At 48.5% G+C, this 18,164-nt stretch overlaps 1 protein-coding gene across 1 annotated transcript in view; it reads left to right on the forward strand.

Moving 5' to 3' along the window:
- Positions 1–18,164, forward strand: part of LAMA5 (laminin subunit alpha 5) — an 88,759-nt gene that overhangs the window by 24,169 nt on the left and 46,426 nt on the right. The window contains exons 3-6 of the mRNA XM_054081353.1: positions 12,624–12,741; positions 16,663–16,781; positions 17,031–17,201; positions 17,682–17,779. Of these exons, the coding sequence (XP_053937328.1) occupies positions 12,624–12,741; positions 16,663–16,781; positions 17,031–17,201; positions 17,682–17,779 (506 nt within the window). The remainder of the gene's footprint in view (positions 1–12,623; positions 12,742–16,662; positions 16,782–17,030; positions 17,202–17,681; positions 17,780–18,164) is intronic.

An 18,164-nucleotide genomic window follows, 5' to 3' on the forward strand; every position in this document is an offset into this window, starting at 1 on the left:
AGCAGCGTGCAGCAGGCTCAGCCGGCTGCAGCGAGGAGTGAATGCCGGCGTGATGAGCAGGCTGAGGAGTCGCTGTGCTCTTGCCTTAATGCATCAACTGTCCCAGGCTGTGTACAGTCAGCTTGATTTCGGTATGGGTTCAATAACCGAGTGTCTGGTTCTGCCTTCAGGTGGCTTTGCATTAATTAAAAAAAGAAAACAAAGCAGAAATCGCTTGCAATCCTTAGCAGCCTCTTTGCATTAACCTTCCTGCGGTACAGCTTTCAGCCAGCTCGCTGCTGCCTTCACAGCGCATCTCCCAGCTCCTTTCTCCTCATCTGACCCCAGAGCAGTTGAGTTCTGGAGCGATCCCAGTGATCCAGTGATGGGGCTATTTTGAATTAAGAGGAGGAGTGAATTCCAGCTTTGTGCAGTATTCCCTCCTCTGCCAGTGTTGGCTTTGCTTATAGCAAGGATGCTCCAGCTTGTGCATGCTTTTAGTGTTCTTGGCCAGCCCAGCGTGGCCAGGGTACTTCCACAAATAGGACGGTCGGAGGACACTGCCTTGTGCTTATGCTTGCTAATTTTAGGGAATTAAGCTGCTCAAGTTTGGTACAGTTTCCCTCTTTGGTCAGGAAGGTGCTTGGAGTTAGAGGAGATGAATTTGGGCACCTGCGGGTGTTGCTGCCCGTAGTCGCTGCGTCCAGCTGGGGCTCCCACAGAGGTGACTGCAGTGGCAGTGGAGAGGTCCGAGAGGATCTTTCCAGAAAGGCAGTGTGAGATGGATAGAGAGGACTGTCATCCATAGCTAACAGAAAGCTATTACCTAAATTGTCTTTCTCATTTTCTGTGATAACAGCCCAAAGCTAATCAGAAAGGCAGGGTATGAGTGGACTTTCTGGACATTCTAGACCTTCATTCCCTACGTGGGAAATACTTTAAAATATCTATTTCACCCACAATGACTGCAGCATATTTTTGCTTTTAAAATAATGTTTAATAGGAATTTTTTTTAAAGAATTAAAATACCAATAAAAGCAGGAGGGCATAAGCCAACCATTAAGAAAAAGCCCTTGAGGACAAAATGAATTTGTGAGCAATTTGGTCTTGAACTCTGTGGGAATTGGACTGTATTTGTGAAGTCTTCCCGGATATCCCTGCATAATTTGGAGCCCTAAAAATAACGCAAAACTTGAATAGCCTGGATGACCCTGAAGCTGCTTTGCAAGAGAGTTGCAGCGTAGCCAGGGTAGGTGAACACCCTGCAGCACTTCTTATGTTTCAGAAGCCCCTGATGAGGTGGTTGTGGGATTGCTAATCGATTGCTGATCTTCGTTAGCATCGGGCTTCGCTGCACAGGGCTCCTGGGTTTGTTTCTGCGATGAGCAAGCGATGATGGGGGACAGTGGCCTCCTTTGTGGAGCGACTCTAAAGGGTGCAGTTAAGTCACCACAGGAGACAGGAGCCCTCGCTGCTGCCGGCGGTGCTGGCGGGGAGCCTGCTGCAGTGATTTATTCTTGGGCTCTGCTGTTGCAGGAGCCCCGTGGCCAGCACTGAGCACAGGAGGTGCAAGCGTATGCAGAAAGGTACTCGCAACGGAGATCTGGTTGGAAACAAAGCAGCCAATTTCCTTTCACCACAGGCAACCCTTATCTTGGGAGATTACTTCTGTCTCGAATGGAGCCTCTGGTGTCATAACCGCACTCTTCCTGGGCAGATAGAGGCTTGCGCAAGAATCCCAGAGCAGCAGGTTGGGCTCTGCTTGTGGCTGTGACTCACGAGCCCTGGCCTATGTGGGAGGTGATGGGACCAGGGAATTGGGGGCTTTTTGGTTCTGTGATTTTTTTTGTTTGTTTGCTTTTTTTGTTTTGGTTTGTTTGTGGGTTTTTTTTTTTAGCCTGGCAGAGCAGAGGAGCAGCAGACCTTGTCCTGTGTGTTGCTGAGTGGAGCAACTCAGGCTGCCGCCAATGCAAATTGGTTGTATCTGCTGCTATGGGTCTGTGCCCCCAACAGAGACACACACATCCTGATGTGCTATAACGGGAGAGGGCCGCCTGCTGCCTGGGAATCCCTCTTGCTGGATTGGCGGGCATAGACATTTCTCCCAGTAGTCATGAATGCATGTTGTCCATAGAAAAGGTCTTCTCTGGGACATGGTCTCCTCAGCCAGACAGAAAGTTGTTATTTCCACCTCCTGGGAAATGCTTTTGAGTGCACTCTTACAAATACAACTGCAGGAATTGACTAGGACGTGGTTGTTCTAAAATGATTGCACCATGGATTGCAGATAGGCTGCTTAATCAGTCCATCATACCCAAAAGCAGACCAAGCTTTATGGCCTTGGCACCAACATAGCTGAGATGCGTTTGCCTTTTCTCTTCTCCTCCTCCAGTGCTGTGCATGGTGCCTAGGAGGAGGTTAGTGATGAGCTGCAGGTAAGCCTGTCTGGTTTGACCAGTTGTGCTCAAGGTGCTGGGGGAATTTTGTAGTTACCCTGTCCTTTTCAGCCAGGGGAGATTCCTTCACCTCAACTCTGCGTGTAAAACCCCATCCTGCATCTGCAACTGTGCTGGATAGCCTGGCTGCCAAAGAGTTTGGACTGACGTGTGCGTGTGTTTTATATATGTACATACATAAGCACTTTTTTTAGCTCTTTCATAGTGCTCTGTGATGTTAAATGTTCTTTTTGAAGCTGAGGCAGGAAGGGGCTGGAGATAAGATGACAATAAAAGGCTGGAGTAAACCCTGCAAGCAGAGATAATGCACTTCAGAGAGTATGGGTGAACTGGCAGACTGAAAAGTTCAAGGAACTCTAAACTCCTTGCCAGTCAGGATGCTTATTTTCCTTGCCAGATCGCTTTACCCAGCCAGCTTGGCTTGTAATGTACCTGAAACAGCTTCTAGTTTAACTTGGACCACCTGTTAGCTATAAGTTCACTGTGTTCAGAGCTGTATGACATCATATATGATATTTCACCTTTTTTTTTTTTTTTCCTTTGAGTCTTAGTCCATTTAAAGGATTTTGCTTTTATACCTGGCCTGCATCACAAAGTCTCTCTTACTTTCCTCAGCTTTTTCTCCTGTGCATTCTTGTTCTACAAATCCATCTTGTGATATCTGACACCTCTACAAAGAGAAGAAATCAATCAGTCTTGTAGTGTGTATTTTATCTTGATTTTTACACCCTCTGCACCCCAGTCTGTTGGGAAGTTGGCGTTAAGTCATTAGAGATTTGTTAACCAGTGGAGGGAGGGCTCCTGCCTGTCTGCATTGCGGATTTTCTTCTCTAACTGCCCGAGCTTGGGAGGTGTTGAATGCAAGGTGATGATGGGGAGATACAACGAGCTGTGGGAACTGGCTATGGAGTCACGCTGGCTTCAGGATGTTTAAACCACTTTCAAACCAAAATCCTTTCTTGGAGGACCAAGAGCATCACATCTCATAGGAGCTTGAGAGCAAGCTTGGACTCTACCTTCCTGCTCAGTTTGGACCCAAACTGGGAACCAGGTAGACTCCTTTCTGACTGTGCTGATTCCTTTGCTTGGCTTGGAGTGCCTTCAGGGTTCCACACTGGTAGACACCCTGTTATTATTGGTGTGTAATTTAACAACAAATGGTGTTCACTGAGCTTGGAGATGAGAAATACAGTGTAGGTGCCATGTACTGTGCCACACGGTGGTTTCCTTCAGCTCTCCCAAGCTGTTCTTCAGTCGCCCACGCTGTTTCCATGCAGAAATTGTGCAAAAATTGATGGTTGTGCTCTTCTGCTGCTGCTTTTTAATTGCTGAGCAGAAGAAATGAAATGGTATGAAAGGTCAGACCAGATTTTTTAGCAAGGAGCTGTTTGCTGTTTGGAGGAAGTCGAGGAATTTTGGCCCGGTGCATGCTGAAATTCCTGCTTGGTTGTGTGGGAGCCCTTGGGTCGGGGGAGGTAGCTCTGCTCGCAAATCCATTTACTTTTATTTATAAGGATGCAGACACTTTGCGTCTTGCAGATTGTGTTGTGCCTGCCTGAACTGGTGGTGGCTTGCAAGAGTGAGAATCGGAGAAGCTGTGCAAAGAGTCTTTCTGCTCTCCCAAGCCTCCTCCCAGCAAGGTTCACCGAGAAGGGTCTGCAGTGTGGGCAGAGCCTGGGGTACCCAAGTACACCAGAGCTTTGAGCTCTGCTGCGCGGGGACATGGACCTGTGCTTACTCCCAGCTGTGCCCATACATCTGGCTCTGGAATGTGCCATGTTTTAATGACTTGCTTTCGTCACGATTGCTGCCAAAGTCACGGATTCCTTCTATATGTTTTAAAAGCAAACAGTCCATGACTGTGGACACTTTATTCTCTGCCTCTCAGCACACATGCAGCTGGGTGAACAGTTAACCAAATTAACTGACAGGTGTTAAATTATACTCGGAGAAGCTGAGAAAGGCCAGGAGCAGCGCTGAGGTCTGGCTGGCAAAGTCTTGGTGAGATCGTCTCATGATGACGTTGTCCTTGGCTGGTAGAGAAATGAACATGGTCTGTTAATGGGATTCTTTCTTTTTGTTTTGCTCAAGGTCATCGTTTCTCCCCTGGTAGACTGAGTGTTTATAAACAGAAGGTACCAGGCAGGGCTGTCTCTAATAGAAGTATTACAGCTCTTGACTTGAAGCCTATTCTTTTGCTGTTCCACGATATCCACAGCTGCTGGGATGCTTTTGCAGTAGAGAGGCTCCGGTCTAGGTGCTCCTTCCAGCCATGCTAGAGCTTGCTGTGCAGAGATGGTCTATCACTAGGGAAGAAAAGAGGCATGAATTACTCTCTAAAGCTGGACCTTTTCCAGTCTGCACAGCAAGAAGTAATGTTTAGATGTTTTTTTAGCTGTGTGGAGGGAGGTTATGGCAACATACTGTGCCATTCTCTCCTTCATATGCATGTATTGTCTGTGGTTTGAATCATCCTTCACAAAGTAACCAGATGATGTTCTTGATCAGCATAAGGTTGTTCCCTGAGCAAAGGCAGTGTGGGGTCAGCTGCTCTTGAGGGAGGTTGTCCATGTGAAAATGACCCAGGCAGATGCAGAGTGGACTTAAAAGGTTTATGTGCAGAGCAGTGCCATGCTGGAGCTCACTGAGAGGCACTGAGCTCTTTATCCTACTCGCAGGGATCTGCTGAATCCTTCCAGGATGGGCATGTCCTCATTGTCTAAAATTTGGGAAGGGGAAGGGTAGCCTCTTGCAGTCCAGCTGGCATTAAAAACCTGACTTTCTCCCCACTAGGGAAAGTAAATCTCTGAGACTTCTGAGGCACAAATAAACCTAGATCTGCCTTCTGGGTCCCCCAGTGCTGTTCATCGCTTGGGTCATAAATTGCTTTTGGCTTCCAGCCGTTGCAAGGACGTAGAAGAAAGAGAGAAGGCTGGTTGTCTCTTAATAATTATTTTGAAGTGATAGCTCAAAAAGACTTCCCCTCAAGGATCTCATCTTATAGCCTATTGTTTTTATTTGTTTACTACTTCATATAAGGCAAAATCGATGCCCTGAATTCTGATAGGTAACAGATTCTATATGCAAAATGCTATTTTAGAAATGGGCTGAAATTCATAATGGGAAACTTCAAAGATTAATATGCTAAAAATATAATGTGATGAGTTAGGCTTTTCAGAGACACAGGAAAAAAAAAAGGCTCTCCCTATGTGTCAGCTGACAGCTCCCTGAAGAGGCTGCCACCGTTTACTCTGTTGAGAAACTCTTGTCACATTAAAACCCGCAAGTCATGCTTTTGCTCAGCGATTTCAGATTTAGGGTGCAAATACACCAGCTAGTGTTAGCGAGCAGGAACTCCCTTGTTCCTTTATTTATAGAAAAACACATTTTTCTGTATATTTTGGGATTTCTAGAGTCTTTTCTGATGTAGTTTTCATTTTACTAAAATTAGTTGCAACCCCCTGTTAGTTCAAGGGAGGAGAATCAAGGCAATGCACCAAGGGACTTGGAAGGTCAACCCCAACAGCAATGTGAAGTGTTTTTCTGCTCAAGCCATCATGGTGTAGGTGGCCGGATTAGTTTTAGCTGGCTGGCTTTGAGTGGCATCCAGCTAAATTCCTCTGCAATTCTTCCTCAAGTCTTCCTGGGGCATCAGCTTATTCCTTACCTATCTACATGAAGCTGCTTGCACGAGTTTGTCGTCTTTGCTTCTGCACATCAGTCAGTGTGGCGAATGCTCGTGTTATTTCATGGCTGGTGCTCCCGAAGCCAGCCTGTCTGTGGTGTGCCTTGGCCTCCACGACCCCAGAGCCTGATGTTCATTTTCATTTTCATTTTTCTTATCTGAACCACTTTCTTCCTTACCTGTCTTTTCAAGTAATGCCTTATTTTACTGTGAGGAGGACAGCCCTTTGGAAGACCCTGGTGTGAACTGCTAATCCTGCCAGGATCTAATTATGATACAGATGTTTTCCCAGAACACCTGACTCCCAGAAAACACTCTCAGAAGCTTCTTAGAAGCATTTAAGGGTCAAAGACAATTGACACCTCAAGGTAAACAGTCTGAGAATCTGAAATCTGAGTATAGTTACTGTGTCTTATCTCTGAAGCATTAGGAAGTTTCAAGGGCATCTTTAGAGCCACCAGCTGTGCTGGGATCCCGATGGTGTTTGCAAGAGGATTAAAGCAACTGGGGAAGGTTGCAGTCCTTGTGATTGGGGCATCCTCTCCTCTCTGTTTTCTGTGGCCTTGCTCTGTTCCTGGGCTGGGCTGGCCTTGCAGACCAGTGTTTGTCCCCCTTTAAGGGGTACCCAAGGCTGGCAGGAGTGGTACCCAAGTGACAGGAGAGAGCCCTCTTAGCCCTTCCCTGATGGCACGCTAGGTCAGGTTTGGGCTAAAAGGCAAACATTGAAGTCTTGGCTCTAAGGGGTTACTTTACGCTGCTCCCAGCAACCTAGAAAGTGCAAAGACCGTCTCAGCTAAGTGCAAGGTGTTTCCTAGTGCACAGTGAAAGCCTAGTGTGGGTGAAGTACTTATCTCTTCCAGCCATCCCCTTCTGTTCTGACTGTGTTTTGCTCTGCTGTGACTCTTCCTGTTCCTTGGGCATGTCCAGCTCAGTAAGTGACGCTCGAGTGGCTGTTGGGCAAACACAGAAAGGGTCGATTCTGAATTCGGAAGGGACCCCACTTGCTGAGGTCTGTGCACGGCTGTGGCTCTGGTGCGTGGTAGGGCAAGGGCTGGCTGTCTCCTCCTGGAGCAGCTGCTCCCAAACCTCTACCTCGTCCCAGATTTTGTGGAGGAAGATGAGAGCTAACCTGCCAACCAGGACAGGTGGCTCTGGGTTCTCTGAGAGATGTGGAGCACCCTGAGGGCTTTTGGAGCACGGGTGTGATGAGTTGCAATGGACTCAGCAGAGAGAGAATGGGCATGGGTGGTTGTTTCTAAAACTTGAATATCAAAATCTTGGGACACAAGCATAGGGGTCCTTCTCATTCAGAACCCTGTAGCCCTGCATGAATAACTTGGAAAAATGCCTTTTTTAGGAGTGAGGACGTGACACACAGAGAATGAGGCAGAAGGTGCTGTGAGCAAAAGAGGGGAAAGATGGCAAAGTGTGTGTTTTGGTACCCACTCATCTTCTAAACATGGGTTTCTGTGATTTTTATGTTTTTTTGTGAAAGGTTTGTTTGGTCTCGGACTCGAGTAGTTTATATAAAATGACTGGATAAAAAGCCATGCCTGCTTGGATGGGAAGAACCTTTCTTTTACCACCTAGAAGGATTGAAATAGTTCTTGTGTGATTTGGAATAAAAGGTAGGCGCATAACTACCAGCAGCTAAATGTGACTTAAATAAAGGATTCTGATGTATGGGCTAGGGAGAAATAAATGTGTTGTAGGACAGCTGGAGCTCAGCAGGGGAGACAGCGAGGTTGTTAATGAGTATATCCATTGCCTCAATGAGAATAAATGATTAAAGGCAAAAGATGCAAAAAGGGCAGATCACTGACCTAGAGATATTCAAAACAAGTCGGAAGCTCTATGGGTTTCCAGGGCTTTTTCACCTTCCTTCTACTTATTTGTGAAGTGAATGAAAAGGCTTGATTGCTTTTTAGCTTTAGCTTCTGCCACTGCTGGGAAGAGCAGATGGGTGCCAGTGCTGCTGTATTCCAGCCTAACGAGCGCTCGCTGTGCCCACAGTAGCTGAGCAGCCACTTCTCTGAACGCTGGTGCTTGGGCTGCGAACAGAGGTGACTTGTGCTCCAAGGGAGCTGCTTTTCCCTGGGCTGTGGACCAAAACCCTCCATCTATGCTCTGGCCTCTGCCACCTCTTCCAGGTGGGTTTGTGGCTGCAGTGTTGGATCAAGGCAGTGCCTGGGGAGTGGATGGGATTGGGAGGAAGCAAAAGCATTGGTCAAGGGAAACAAAATTGACTTTCCATAGTGTTTCTGAAATGGTTCGTCTGGAGGTTTCCACTTTCCCTGCTTTGTTCTAGGCTTTGCAGGTGTCTGGAGCTGCTGTGCAGTGATTCAGACTCAAGTGCGATAGGTCCCAAAATGCTGCACATGCCCTTTGGGTTGTTTGCCACTCCCGGCCATGCTGTGCGTATCCAGGAGGCCTCATGTGGCCCTGAAGAGCAGGATTTATTGCCCGTGCGCTGCACTGTTGAGCTGCACCTGCTCACCCGGTCCATCCGATCCTTCCAGGAAATCCCAAGCAGGAATACGGCAGCACTGGTAATGCTATCCACAGGCGTGCTCCACAGGGATATTTAGCAGCGGTTAGGAAGAGATGAACTGCTTTGTTTTTACATGGTGCTATTTTAATAAGTCAACGCCAAAGGTAATAAATCTGTCCTACAGAAAATTAGCGAGTGGTTTATTATATAAACTGCTCCTGCACACTCCTGGGCTGGGAGTAAAGCTGTGCAGAGCTCCTGGACAGCATAGTCTGTCAAAGGACCAAAAAAGGGCCTCTCTTGCTGTTTGTCAAAATGTAGTTCCCAATATTACAACAATTTGAAGGTATAAATTGAACGCTACTGCGTGGCTTTGTGGCACCTCGGAGGAATAGGAGTGAGGTTACACCAAGAAACCCTCACTGAAGACATGTGGGAAATGGTCCTATTTGCTGTCTTGTTTTCACTCGTGCCTCCCAGAGCTGGGAAACCAAAATTAATGTCCCGAGGGAGGGAATAGACAAGGAATACGTGAGTTTGCCATTGTGTGCTACTTACTCAGCAAGACTTACGGACAATAGGGATGTGCTGCTCCCAGACCAGCTGAGTTTCTCTCGCCCCTCTGAGTCCTGGTTTTACTGTTCAAATTTTGCCCTTTCACACTGGGCAGTAATCAGAATTATATTTTCATGGGATTTTGGTGGTGGATAAAGCTTCCCACCATCCAGGCATGCAAAGTGATGGTGTGGGTGGGAGATGGAGGGGGATGCCCTCATCTTCCTCTCCTGGCTCTGGGACTTGCTCCATCCTTCCAGGCACTGGGGCAGCCACAAATGATTGTTTCTAAGGAAACAGGCTTCAAAACCACTAACAGCAACATCAGCTAGATATAGGGATGTTACTATTTTCAAAGAAAGCTGGTTGCTAATTAAAACACTCCAGTCAGAATTTCCTGGCTGAAAACTCATTTCATGAAATCCCAGGCAATGGTTACGGGTTGAGTTGTACCTGGCGTGTTTTCAGAGGTGGTGAGAGCAGGGGATCTGCCTGCCTGGAGACAAGTGAGAGCATCAAATGTGCTGCTTCAATTCCTTCCCCCATGGAGAAGGGGAAAAAAATGCCGAAGAGGCTGGGAGCATAGAGGTCTTTATTCATCTGATGGATAATAGGAGCTAAATAAAGGCTTTGGAAAAAAACCCAACCATTTCTCTTGTAATATTGGTTGGGCAGAACTGTACTGGAACTAAACATGGGACTAAAAGTCTGGCTTTTCTGCCAGCTCTATTTTTAGAGCTTCTGCTCTGTCTTTATCTCTCTTGAGTTTTCTCAGCATATGCTCTTGAGGCATGCAATCTGCTTTTATTTTTTCCGGCAGGCGATGATATTCTGTGAGATAAGGCATTGCATGAACGGGCAGATTTGACAGAAATCCATCTGGTTACCAGGATGCGGGTCCTGTTCCAGAATCGGGTTCACTGCGGTCACAGCCTCCTGCATACTTTCTGTGCTCCATGTAGGAATGACCCTAACTCTGTGCTGGAGCAGAGCGTGTGTGTGGTATTGGCTGCCTCCTTTGTGTCCCAAAAAGTGTGGTCACGACTGGAATAAAATTCAGCAGCAGTCTAACAGTGCACAGCAGTGCTAACACTGGGTTTGGGTATGGAGTAGAGGAATTGCGTTTGGCTTTGAGAGCAGGATAGGGATATCCTCACTGGGCTTCAGCTGAGATACTGCAGCTGATGCAGAAATCTCCAGCAAGAACCGGGAGGTTCTTGTTCTTTCCTGTGAAAAGCAGCGTGCTAGTCCTGGTCTTGGATATTTAACCCTGCTGGTGAGGGTGAGACTGGCCTTCCAGAGAGCTCCCGGCAAGCATGGATCCATTTCTCCCTGGTGCTTATGTGTGTACGTGTGTGTACATGCACAAACCCGCTTTAAATGTACTGAAACCAGCTACAACATCATCTTTCAGCCAGAGACTGCTTGTATGGGTCATGAGCCTGTGCACTGCACAACCCTGCCACTCCCCAGTCCCAGGGTTTGAAACTAGCAGCACTGGTTCTTTTTTTGGCTGTTGTTTTCACTTTATAAAGCACTGAGCCCTAGGTTTGGTTTTGCATCAAGTTTCAGTGCTTGTGCACCAATTTGACCGGATGGTAACCGGTGCTCTCCAGGGGCAGGGGACTGCTGAGAGCTGAATCATACGAGAAGTTTGGACTTGAGGACGTTTATTTCTTTCCAGCATGAAACTGAACAGTGAGGAGGACCCCTGTGGAACTCCATTGGATTTTTGATTATGAACTCGTAGCTGTCTCTGGAAAAAAATAAATACGGGAGATAGGGATGTGTTTTGCATTTCTAGTTGTTTATGGTTGCTGTTTGTTCAGAGCAGAGGCTCTCCCAATGCCTGAGAACAGAACACATGCATCTCAAGCCCCCTTAGCCTACACTCAGGTGTAAGTTCAGGTGCCACCAGCCTGTGGTGGGAACCAGAGCGATCCCTGATATGTGGAGGAGAGGCTGCTGTGAAGCTAGAGGAAGATCTGGCCAGAGCCTGAGGAGTTTTTTGTCTGTGTTTCCTGTTGATGAGAAGGCTGAGCTGGTGCCACTCCACAGGGTTCTGCGCATCCTCTTGCTCCGCACACACACAACAGCGCTCAGACTCCCTTCTCTGAATGACCATAGCAAGACATGTACTTTGTGGATTGCTTAGTAGATTTAAATGCCTCTTCCTTATCTCTTCCCCCCCTTAAAAAGTCTCCTGTTGATTGTCAGGGCTATTCTGGAGGCATGTTATTATTAATACTCTCTCTCTGGCTCAACAAGGCGTGTGGCTGGGGCAGGGTCGAGGTGCAGGCTGCTGTCCCAGCCCTCCTGAGCTGCTTATGGCTGGGGTGGGCAGGCTGAGACGGGCACAAAGCCGTCCTTCTCCTCCCCTTGTAGAAGTGTCCCTCTGGGTACCTGTTAGTCTTTGAGAGGTGTCTGCTCGTACAGCACCAGCTTTGTATGAGAAGGGCCTTCTGAGCTATAAATCTCTGCTTTTCATGCACTATACTCCCTTTTGGGTTGTTTTTGACGTTAGGAATTTTCTCCGATAAGAGAACTTTATTTGCCTTTAAATATCACTTTGTGACAGGATGATGAAGTGGGGATTCTTGGAGTGAGCCTGTGCCAGCCGGGGAAGGGAAATTCTGCTGGGGCTTTTGTTTCTCTCTAGCACTGACATTTTAGCTCTTTTAAAGAGTTCGTTTATTTTATTCTTGGCAAGGGTGTGTGTACACACTTCAGTGTTCACACAAATGGGAGCAGCCCAGTGTTAGCGCTGGGCTGAAGCCAAGTGGGTCTCCTGCTCCCGGTGGCACCTGGGGAAGAGCGGCTGTGCTGGGACTTTTCTGCAACCCCCTTAAAAATACAGGTTCCTTGGATGAACCAGGGCGGCCACGCAGAAAGCCAAAATCAAAAGGATTTTTGTGATATTGTGTGCAAAGTGCAATCCGATGTTCCCTGGCTCACACGTGTGTAACAGTCCAGGGTGCCAGATGTAACCCTGAGAATAGCGCAAAAGCCGAGTCCCCCAAAGCAGCTTCGTTGCATTTAGCAGCTTTTCGTGATCACCTGGCAGAGGCTGGTGGTGGGGCCAAGCCTTTGCCTTGCCAAGCCAAGATATGATTCCCTCGGTGGGGCAGTGGCACTGGTTTATAGTGCCGCCTGCTCTGATTGAGTCTAGGTCTAAGATGTTGCCCTGCGCAACCTCCTGAATACGCTCTGTAGCCACAAAGTGTGTGTTTTGTTTGCATTTGGACTAGTGGGAGCTGAGCTCCCTAATCTGGCTCCCTCCAGCAGGCACATCGCATCACGATCCTTTTAGATACGGAGGATTTTGCTCCACAGGCTGCTTGTGAGCAGCAGGATCTACAGAGCGCCAGCTCCTTTATTGGACTGGGATCCCACTAGGCTCTCCCTGGTTTTCATGTTGCCTTGAGCAGCCATGTAACTTTGTGTTCCTTTCTTTCAGCTCTTCCATGTGGCATACGTCCTGATCAAATTTGCTAACTCACCTCGGCCTGACCTCTGGGTGCTGGAGCGATCGACCGACTTTGGCCTTACCTATGAGCCCTGGCAGTATTTTGCCTGTAAGTACTGCAGCTTAGTGCCAGGTCGCGCGGCCACGGTGAAGATAACTCTTTGTGCAAGTGCTGCGCTGGGTTTGGAGTTGTTTCTGTGTCATCACAGCGATGTGGTACCTGCCCTCTCTTTCTTAGGCTGCAAAAGCTGTAGCTCAGTTGTTCCTCAGCGCATGAGAACTTTTTTACTGTCTGGGGCTAAATGTTGGGGTTTTTTTTTTAATGTATTGTCATTGGTGCCCACCCAAGTCGTTGTGGATGCCAAAATTGGTACCAGCATCAAGTGTTGGGCATTGCTGGTCCAAGTCTGGAACATGAGTTTTCTTATCATCTATTTCCTGCCTTCCTCTGTCCATCTGCCCTGTACCATATCCAGACTGGTGTTATTTCAGCTCTTCCAGAAGCAAATCAGTGGCTCAATTCCAAGTGGCTGCTGTGACACAGAAGTCTGGAAGCAGAAAGCGATCCCCTTGAACTTAGTGGTTACCGGAGATTGGATACAGCCTGTGCAGGGCTGGGAGCTGCTGTCCTGATGCTGTGCAAGGTGGGATCAGATAGCCAGCAGGAAAAGGTGGCTGCAGAGAGTCATTTGAAATCCTTCCTTCCCGATTCTCTGATTAAAACCTGGTGCCTTTAGGAAGAGCTGGTTCTACAGATCTCTTCTCCCAAAGGGTCTATGCTGGGGATGCTGGGGAACTTAACCACCGACCACTCACCAGGAGCAGCAGCAGTAATTGGGAGATGTGAGTTAAGATCTACAGCCAGAGCTTAAAACTGGTGAGGAAGGACCTTAGAGCACTCAGAGGCTTTGCCCTGGGCTGCCCCGAGGCCTGTACTTGTGGCTGACCTGTCAGCCCGTGCTTTAGCTCTGCTGGCCTTTCCTTGTGCGGCAAAGAGCTGCAGCCGTTTAACCCGCTGTGTGGTAGCTCCTCTCTGGTGCAGATGTTTTCCTCTCTGCTGTGTGCTGGTGGGGAATTACTGCTGTCAAACTGCCTGCTTTGGTTTTTTTCTCTCTCTTCTCTGAGAATTTTCCTTCCAGCTCTGAAGCCTCTCTTGGGCCCTGTTATGGGCCACATTATCACACGGTCTGGGGCTGAGTGGGGAGCTCTTGCCCCACTTGCTTGTCCCTGCAAGTAGTGGCAATGCTGTAACGCCTGGACTCCTCTTTCCTCCCACAACATCCGACCCTGCTACCAGCTCCCTCGAGAAGTGATACGCGGTGACACAGTCCAGTGGAAAATTCTCATGGAAATGAAGAGGTGGCTGCTCCAAAACCTGCCAGATTTGTTAGCAGAAGAAGTCCTTGGTGGAGGTTTATTTTTGACATGGAGAATTCTGTAGGTGATCTAATAAAAACACTGCTCAGGTCAGTAAGAGGGTTAAAAGCAGCCAGCAGAAATGTAAGCATTCTCCAGGGACACCGCCAAGCCTGATGTGGGTGATGCCATCCCCACCAGCTCAGCATTACTCCTCAAGCACCACTCACTGTAGGAGATGTTCAGTTCCCCAGGCTGCCCTGTGCTCCCCAGCCAAGCTGCTGGTGTGTTTTTGGGGATTAGCTCTGCGGGAGGAGGGAAGAAATAACTATCATGGAAAGCATCTCTTGGTGCAGCTGATGAGCACTCTTGGGGAAGCAGGGTGAGGGACCGTGGCGATGCGAATACTCCATGCATCGCAGTGGGGAGGCACCGTGCTTTCCTTGGCCACCAAAGGAGAAGTGGGAGCGCTGAGGAGAGATTGATGGTGGTGGTTATCTGCATGAAGGATTCCCCACACAGAGTTTCAAATAGGGATAGGACATGAAAGGTGCCTGGTCCCAGCTGTCTATCCAGCCTCACTGAGCCTTGTCTGCTCTAGCTTATCATGTTGTGCGGGATCAGTGCGCAGAATTAGCCTTTCCCACCTCACTTTTCCCACCTCACTTCCCACCTTCACCGCAGAGGGGAAGGCAGCCACAGTGTGGAGCAAGGCTTTCCTCTGTGGATAGTAGACTTTTCCAGTTTGCTGTTTCCCAAAAGCACTGCTGTGGTTTGAGGCTGATAGGTTACTCTGTTGTAGCTCAGAGACAGCGTACCCAGCTTCTTTTCTTTCTCAGGCTGTGTAATTTTGCAATAACTGGAAGATTTTTTTTGTTTTCCCAAGTAGCTGCTCTTGCTGAGCATCCTGTCTGCATGCCCAGCCACGGTAGTGCTCGGGAAATCAATCACCTCAAGCCAGTGGTGACAGGCTCCTTGCCTGGGCTTCAGAATAAATTGCCTTTAAAAAAGCACCTGGCGCTTGGCAGCCAGAGACGTGATGTTAAATGTTTCCACACCATCTTCCTGTGGATGCAACTGAGCTCCTGCTGTTGCCAAAACGGTGTTTCGTGGAGTGAGGCCACATTGCTGGAGAGGAGATGATGGCTGATGCAAGCCAGAGGTGAAGGCAGCGGAGGCAGAAGGTCTCTGCACTCCCCCCTCCCTGATCCTCCTGCCTGGCTTAGCCTCCCAGTGCAGCACATGAAGTGAGCGGCATGCCTCCTGGAGGCACATTGCAACAGATTTTAGGGGCATTATTCCCATTAATTCAGCTAATGTTTCCCTATCGGCTCTCGTTGTGAGCTGAGCAGTGCTGGCAGGAGCAGCCAGTTGTGTTGGTTGCCTTTTTCTCCCTCTTCTCTGCAAGGAAACACCCTCAGCAGTGCTGCAGTGACATGTGCTTCGGCACATACTGCTGGGATCTCCCGATGCAGGTGAAATGAAAGGGGGAGGGAGCAGTAGCCTTTGTCCCAGGCTCTTCCCCAGAGGAACAGCTCCTGAGAGAGGCACCGTGTAGGTTTTTGCATGGTGGTGGGTGCATGGACATAGATGTGGGTACTCACCACCCCACACAGTCAGGTCCTGAATTGCCCCAGCAAATTCACTGTGGTTTTATAGAATCACTAGGTTGGAAGGGACCCACTGGGTCATCGAGTCCAACCATAAGTTTGGTTGGCTCTGCCAGCACAGAGGTGCCAGGCATCCTAGGGACGAGGGTGCTGGACTTGCAGGAGCAGCTTTGCAGGGAAGCCAGGAGATCCTTACAGGTGCAACGAGAGCCTTGGCATGCAGTGTTCCCAAAGCAAGTTGCTGGGCCAGCAGCGTGACTGCCTGATGGTGTGTGTCTCCTGGCTTTAGCCAGCCTTGCATTGCCACTTAGTGGCAGGAGCCCTTGACTGCTGTCCCCAAGAGGTGGTTCTGGGTGGCTTTGGCATTTCTGATTGTAGCATTGGTTTAACAGCGATTGCAGAGTTGAGAGTAAGGTGGGAGAAGGAGGTATCCTGCAGACAGTCACTCTGCCTCTCCCAAGCACTGCAGCTCCCTTCTCTCACCTATATGTCCACCCTGCCTGGTGGGAGATGTCGCAGCGGTGGCTTATGGTTGCTCCCATTGTGTAGTTCTGTGCTGGCTCACTCTTTGCGAATTACCCAAGAAGTTAAGGAGCCATGTGAACATGATGGTACAAGCTCCTGCACCAGGACCAGAGGTCTAGCAGCAAACAGCCCTTCCTCAGTTCTGTGGAAGCTGTGTAGCAAATCCACTACCAGCAAGGCAACAGATTCAGACCAAGATTAGAGCTCAAGCTGGTTAAGCTGTGAGCTTAATGCCAAAATTAAGGGGTGGGTTTCTCTGCAGGTAGGTACAATGGCCATCCTCACTTTCTTCATTTACTGCCATGAAATAATTTGGGGGGTTTTCTGACTATGCCTATCACTTCACAGTGTCTCCCTCCTTTAGTGGAATACACGGGTGTTAGCAATGCCAGAGTTAACAGTACAAAGCAATCTCTGTGTAGTAAATGCTTAACAAAGAGTATACACTTTTCTGTCCTGTTGGTCAGTGTGGGAAAATCGATACAGGGCTCTGAATTGTTCCTTTTCTCTTGCTGCTCTCGTCTCTGGTTGATAAACAGCTTCCAAGAGGGACTGCATTGAGAAGTTTGGGCTGCACACCGTGGATCGTATCACCAAGGACGACCACGCCATCTGCACTACTGAATACTCACGGATCGTGCCTTTAGAAAATGGGGAGGTGAGCACTTGCATGTTTCCATCCCCTGGAGTTCCCAGGGTTTCTCAGTGACTGTAGGTACTATTATTACTTGCTTCCCTCTTGACTTTTGAATGCCACTTGAACTACTCACTAAATCTAACGAGGCTGGCAGGAAACTGATTCAGTTGTCTTGAACGAAAGTAAAGATTGAGTTTTGCTGAGGGAAGGATTAATCTCCTTCCATCTTGGAAGATGACACAGATTTGTTTTCCCTCCTTGCATTCACAGATTGTTGTCTCTCTGGTAAACGGGCGCCCAGGAGCAATGAACTTCTCCTACTCTCCTCTCCTGCGGAATTTCACAAAAGCCACCAACATCAGGCTGCGCTTCCTGCAGACGAACACTCTGCTCGGCCATCTGATGGGCAAAGCTTTAAGGGACCCTACGGTGACAAGGAGGGTAAGCAGGCCTTGATACCTCTCTGTTGATGAGGTGGAGGTCCTTGAGGGCTGTGCGTGCCACCGCTGGGAAGAAGACATCCCTGAGTATTGCTCATGGGGAATTTCTCTCTCCATCCTTGCGCTCCCCAAGCTGAAGGAATCTGCAGTGGATGCTGCTGCAGCCATAGCTGGAGATGGAGGCTGATTGGGAAGATCTGGGCTGACGCTGGGCTGACGCTGTGAAGTTGGGGAACATCTCTTGGGTTGTTGCATGTGGCTTTCTAGCTGTTCTAGGATACTCAGCTTGGTCCTAATGGGCTCTGTTAGTGGTGGTAGGTGTTACCATAGGCAGATATTGCAGCCTACATTGTCCAGCTTGCCACTGTAAGGGAAATAGCCCTTACGCTTTACTGGATGAAGTCCTGCTGAATCCTGAGTGAGACAGTTGTGAGGCTTATTCGTAAAGATATTAATGGCCAACTTTTCTTCTGCTCTCCAGTACTACTACAGCATCAAAGATATCAGCATTGGAGGGCGCTGCGTCTGTCATGGCCATGCAGATGTCTGTGATGCCAAAGACCCTAATGACCCTTACAGGTATGTTTTTCAAAGTCCCAGTTCTGTGTGAACGCGTTTGATTTGTCGTGCTAAGAATTAAAGATACCGGCATGAGTTGTGCCCTGTCCTGAGCTCCTAATTGTGCCAGCGCTGTTGTTTGTGGCTCTGCCCTGACAACAAACCAGAAGCTGGCCTAGCCAAAGTACCAAGAATTAAACATTTTGTCAGGCTGGTGTTCAGCCGGATCAGCTCCCTTTGCCATCCCCATGGGAGCAGAGTGCTGGAATGGAAGGGTGCAAAGCAAATGCTGTTGTTGAACATGGAGGTTTCTCGTCAAAGCCCAGGTCTGATTTCTGAGCTCATTCAGAGAAATCTGTTTCCCATGTGGCTTCTTGAGAATTGGGGCAGCACTCTCACAAATAAA

This window comes from Cuculus canorus, chromosome 16, assembly GCF_017976375.1.
Source record: "Cuculus canorus isolate bCucCan1 chromosome 16, bCucCan1.pri, whole genome shotgun sequence".
NCBI lineage: Eukaryota > Metazoa > Chordata > Aves > Cuculiformes > Cuculidae > Cuculus > Cuculus canorus.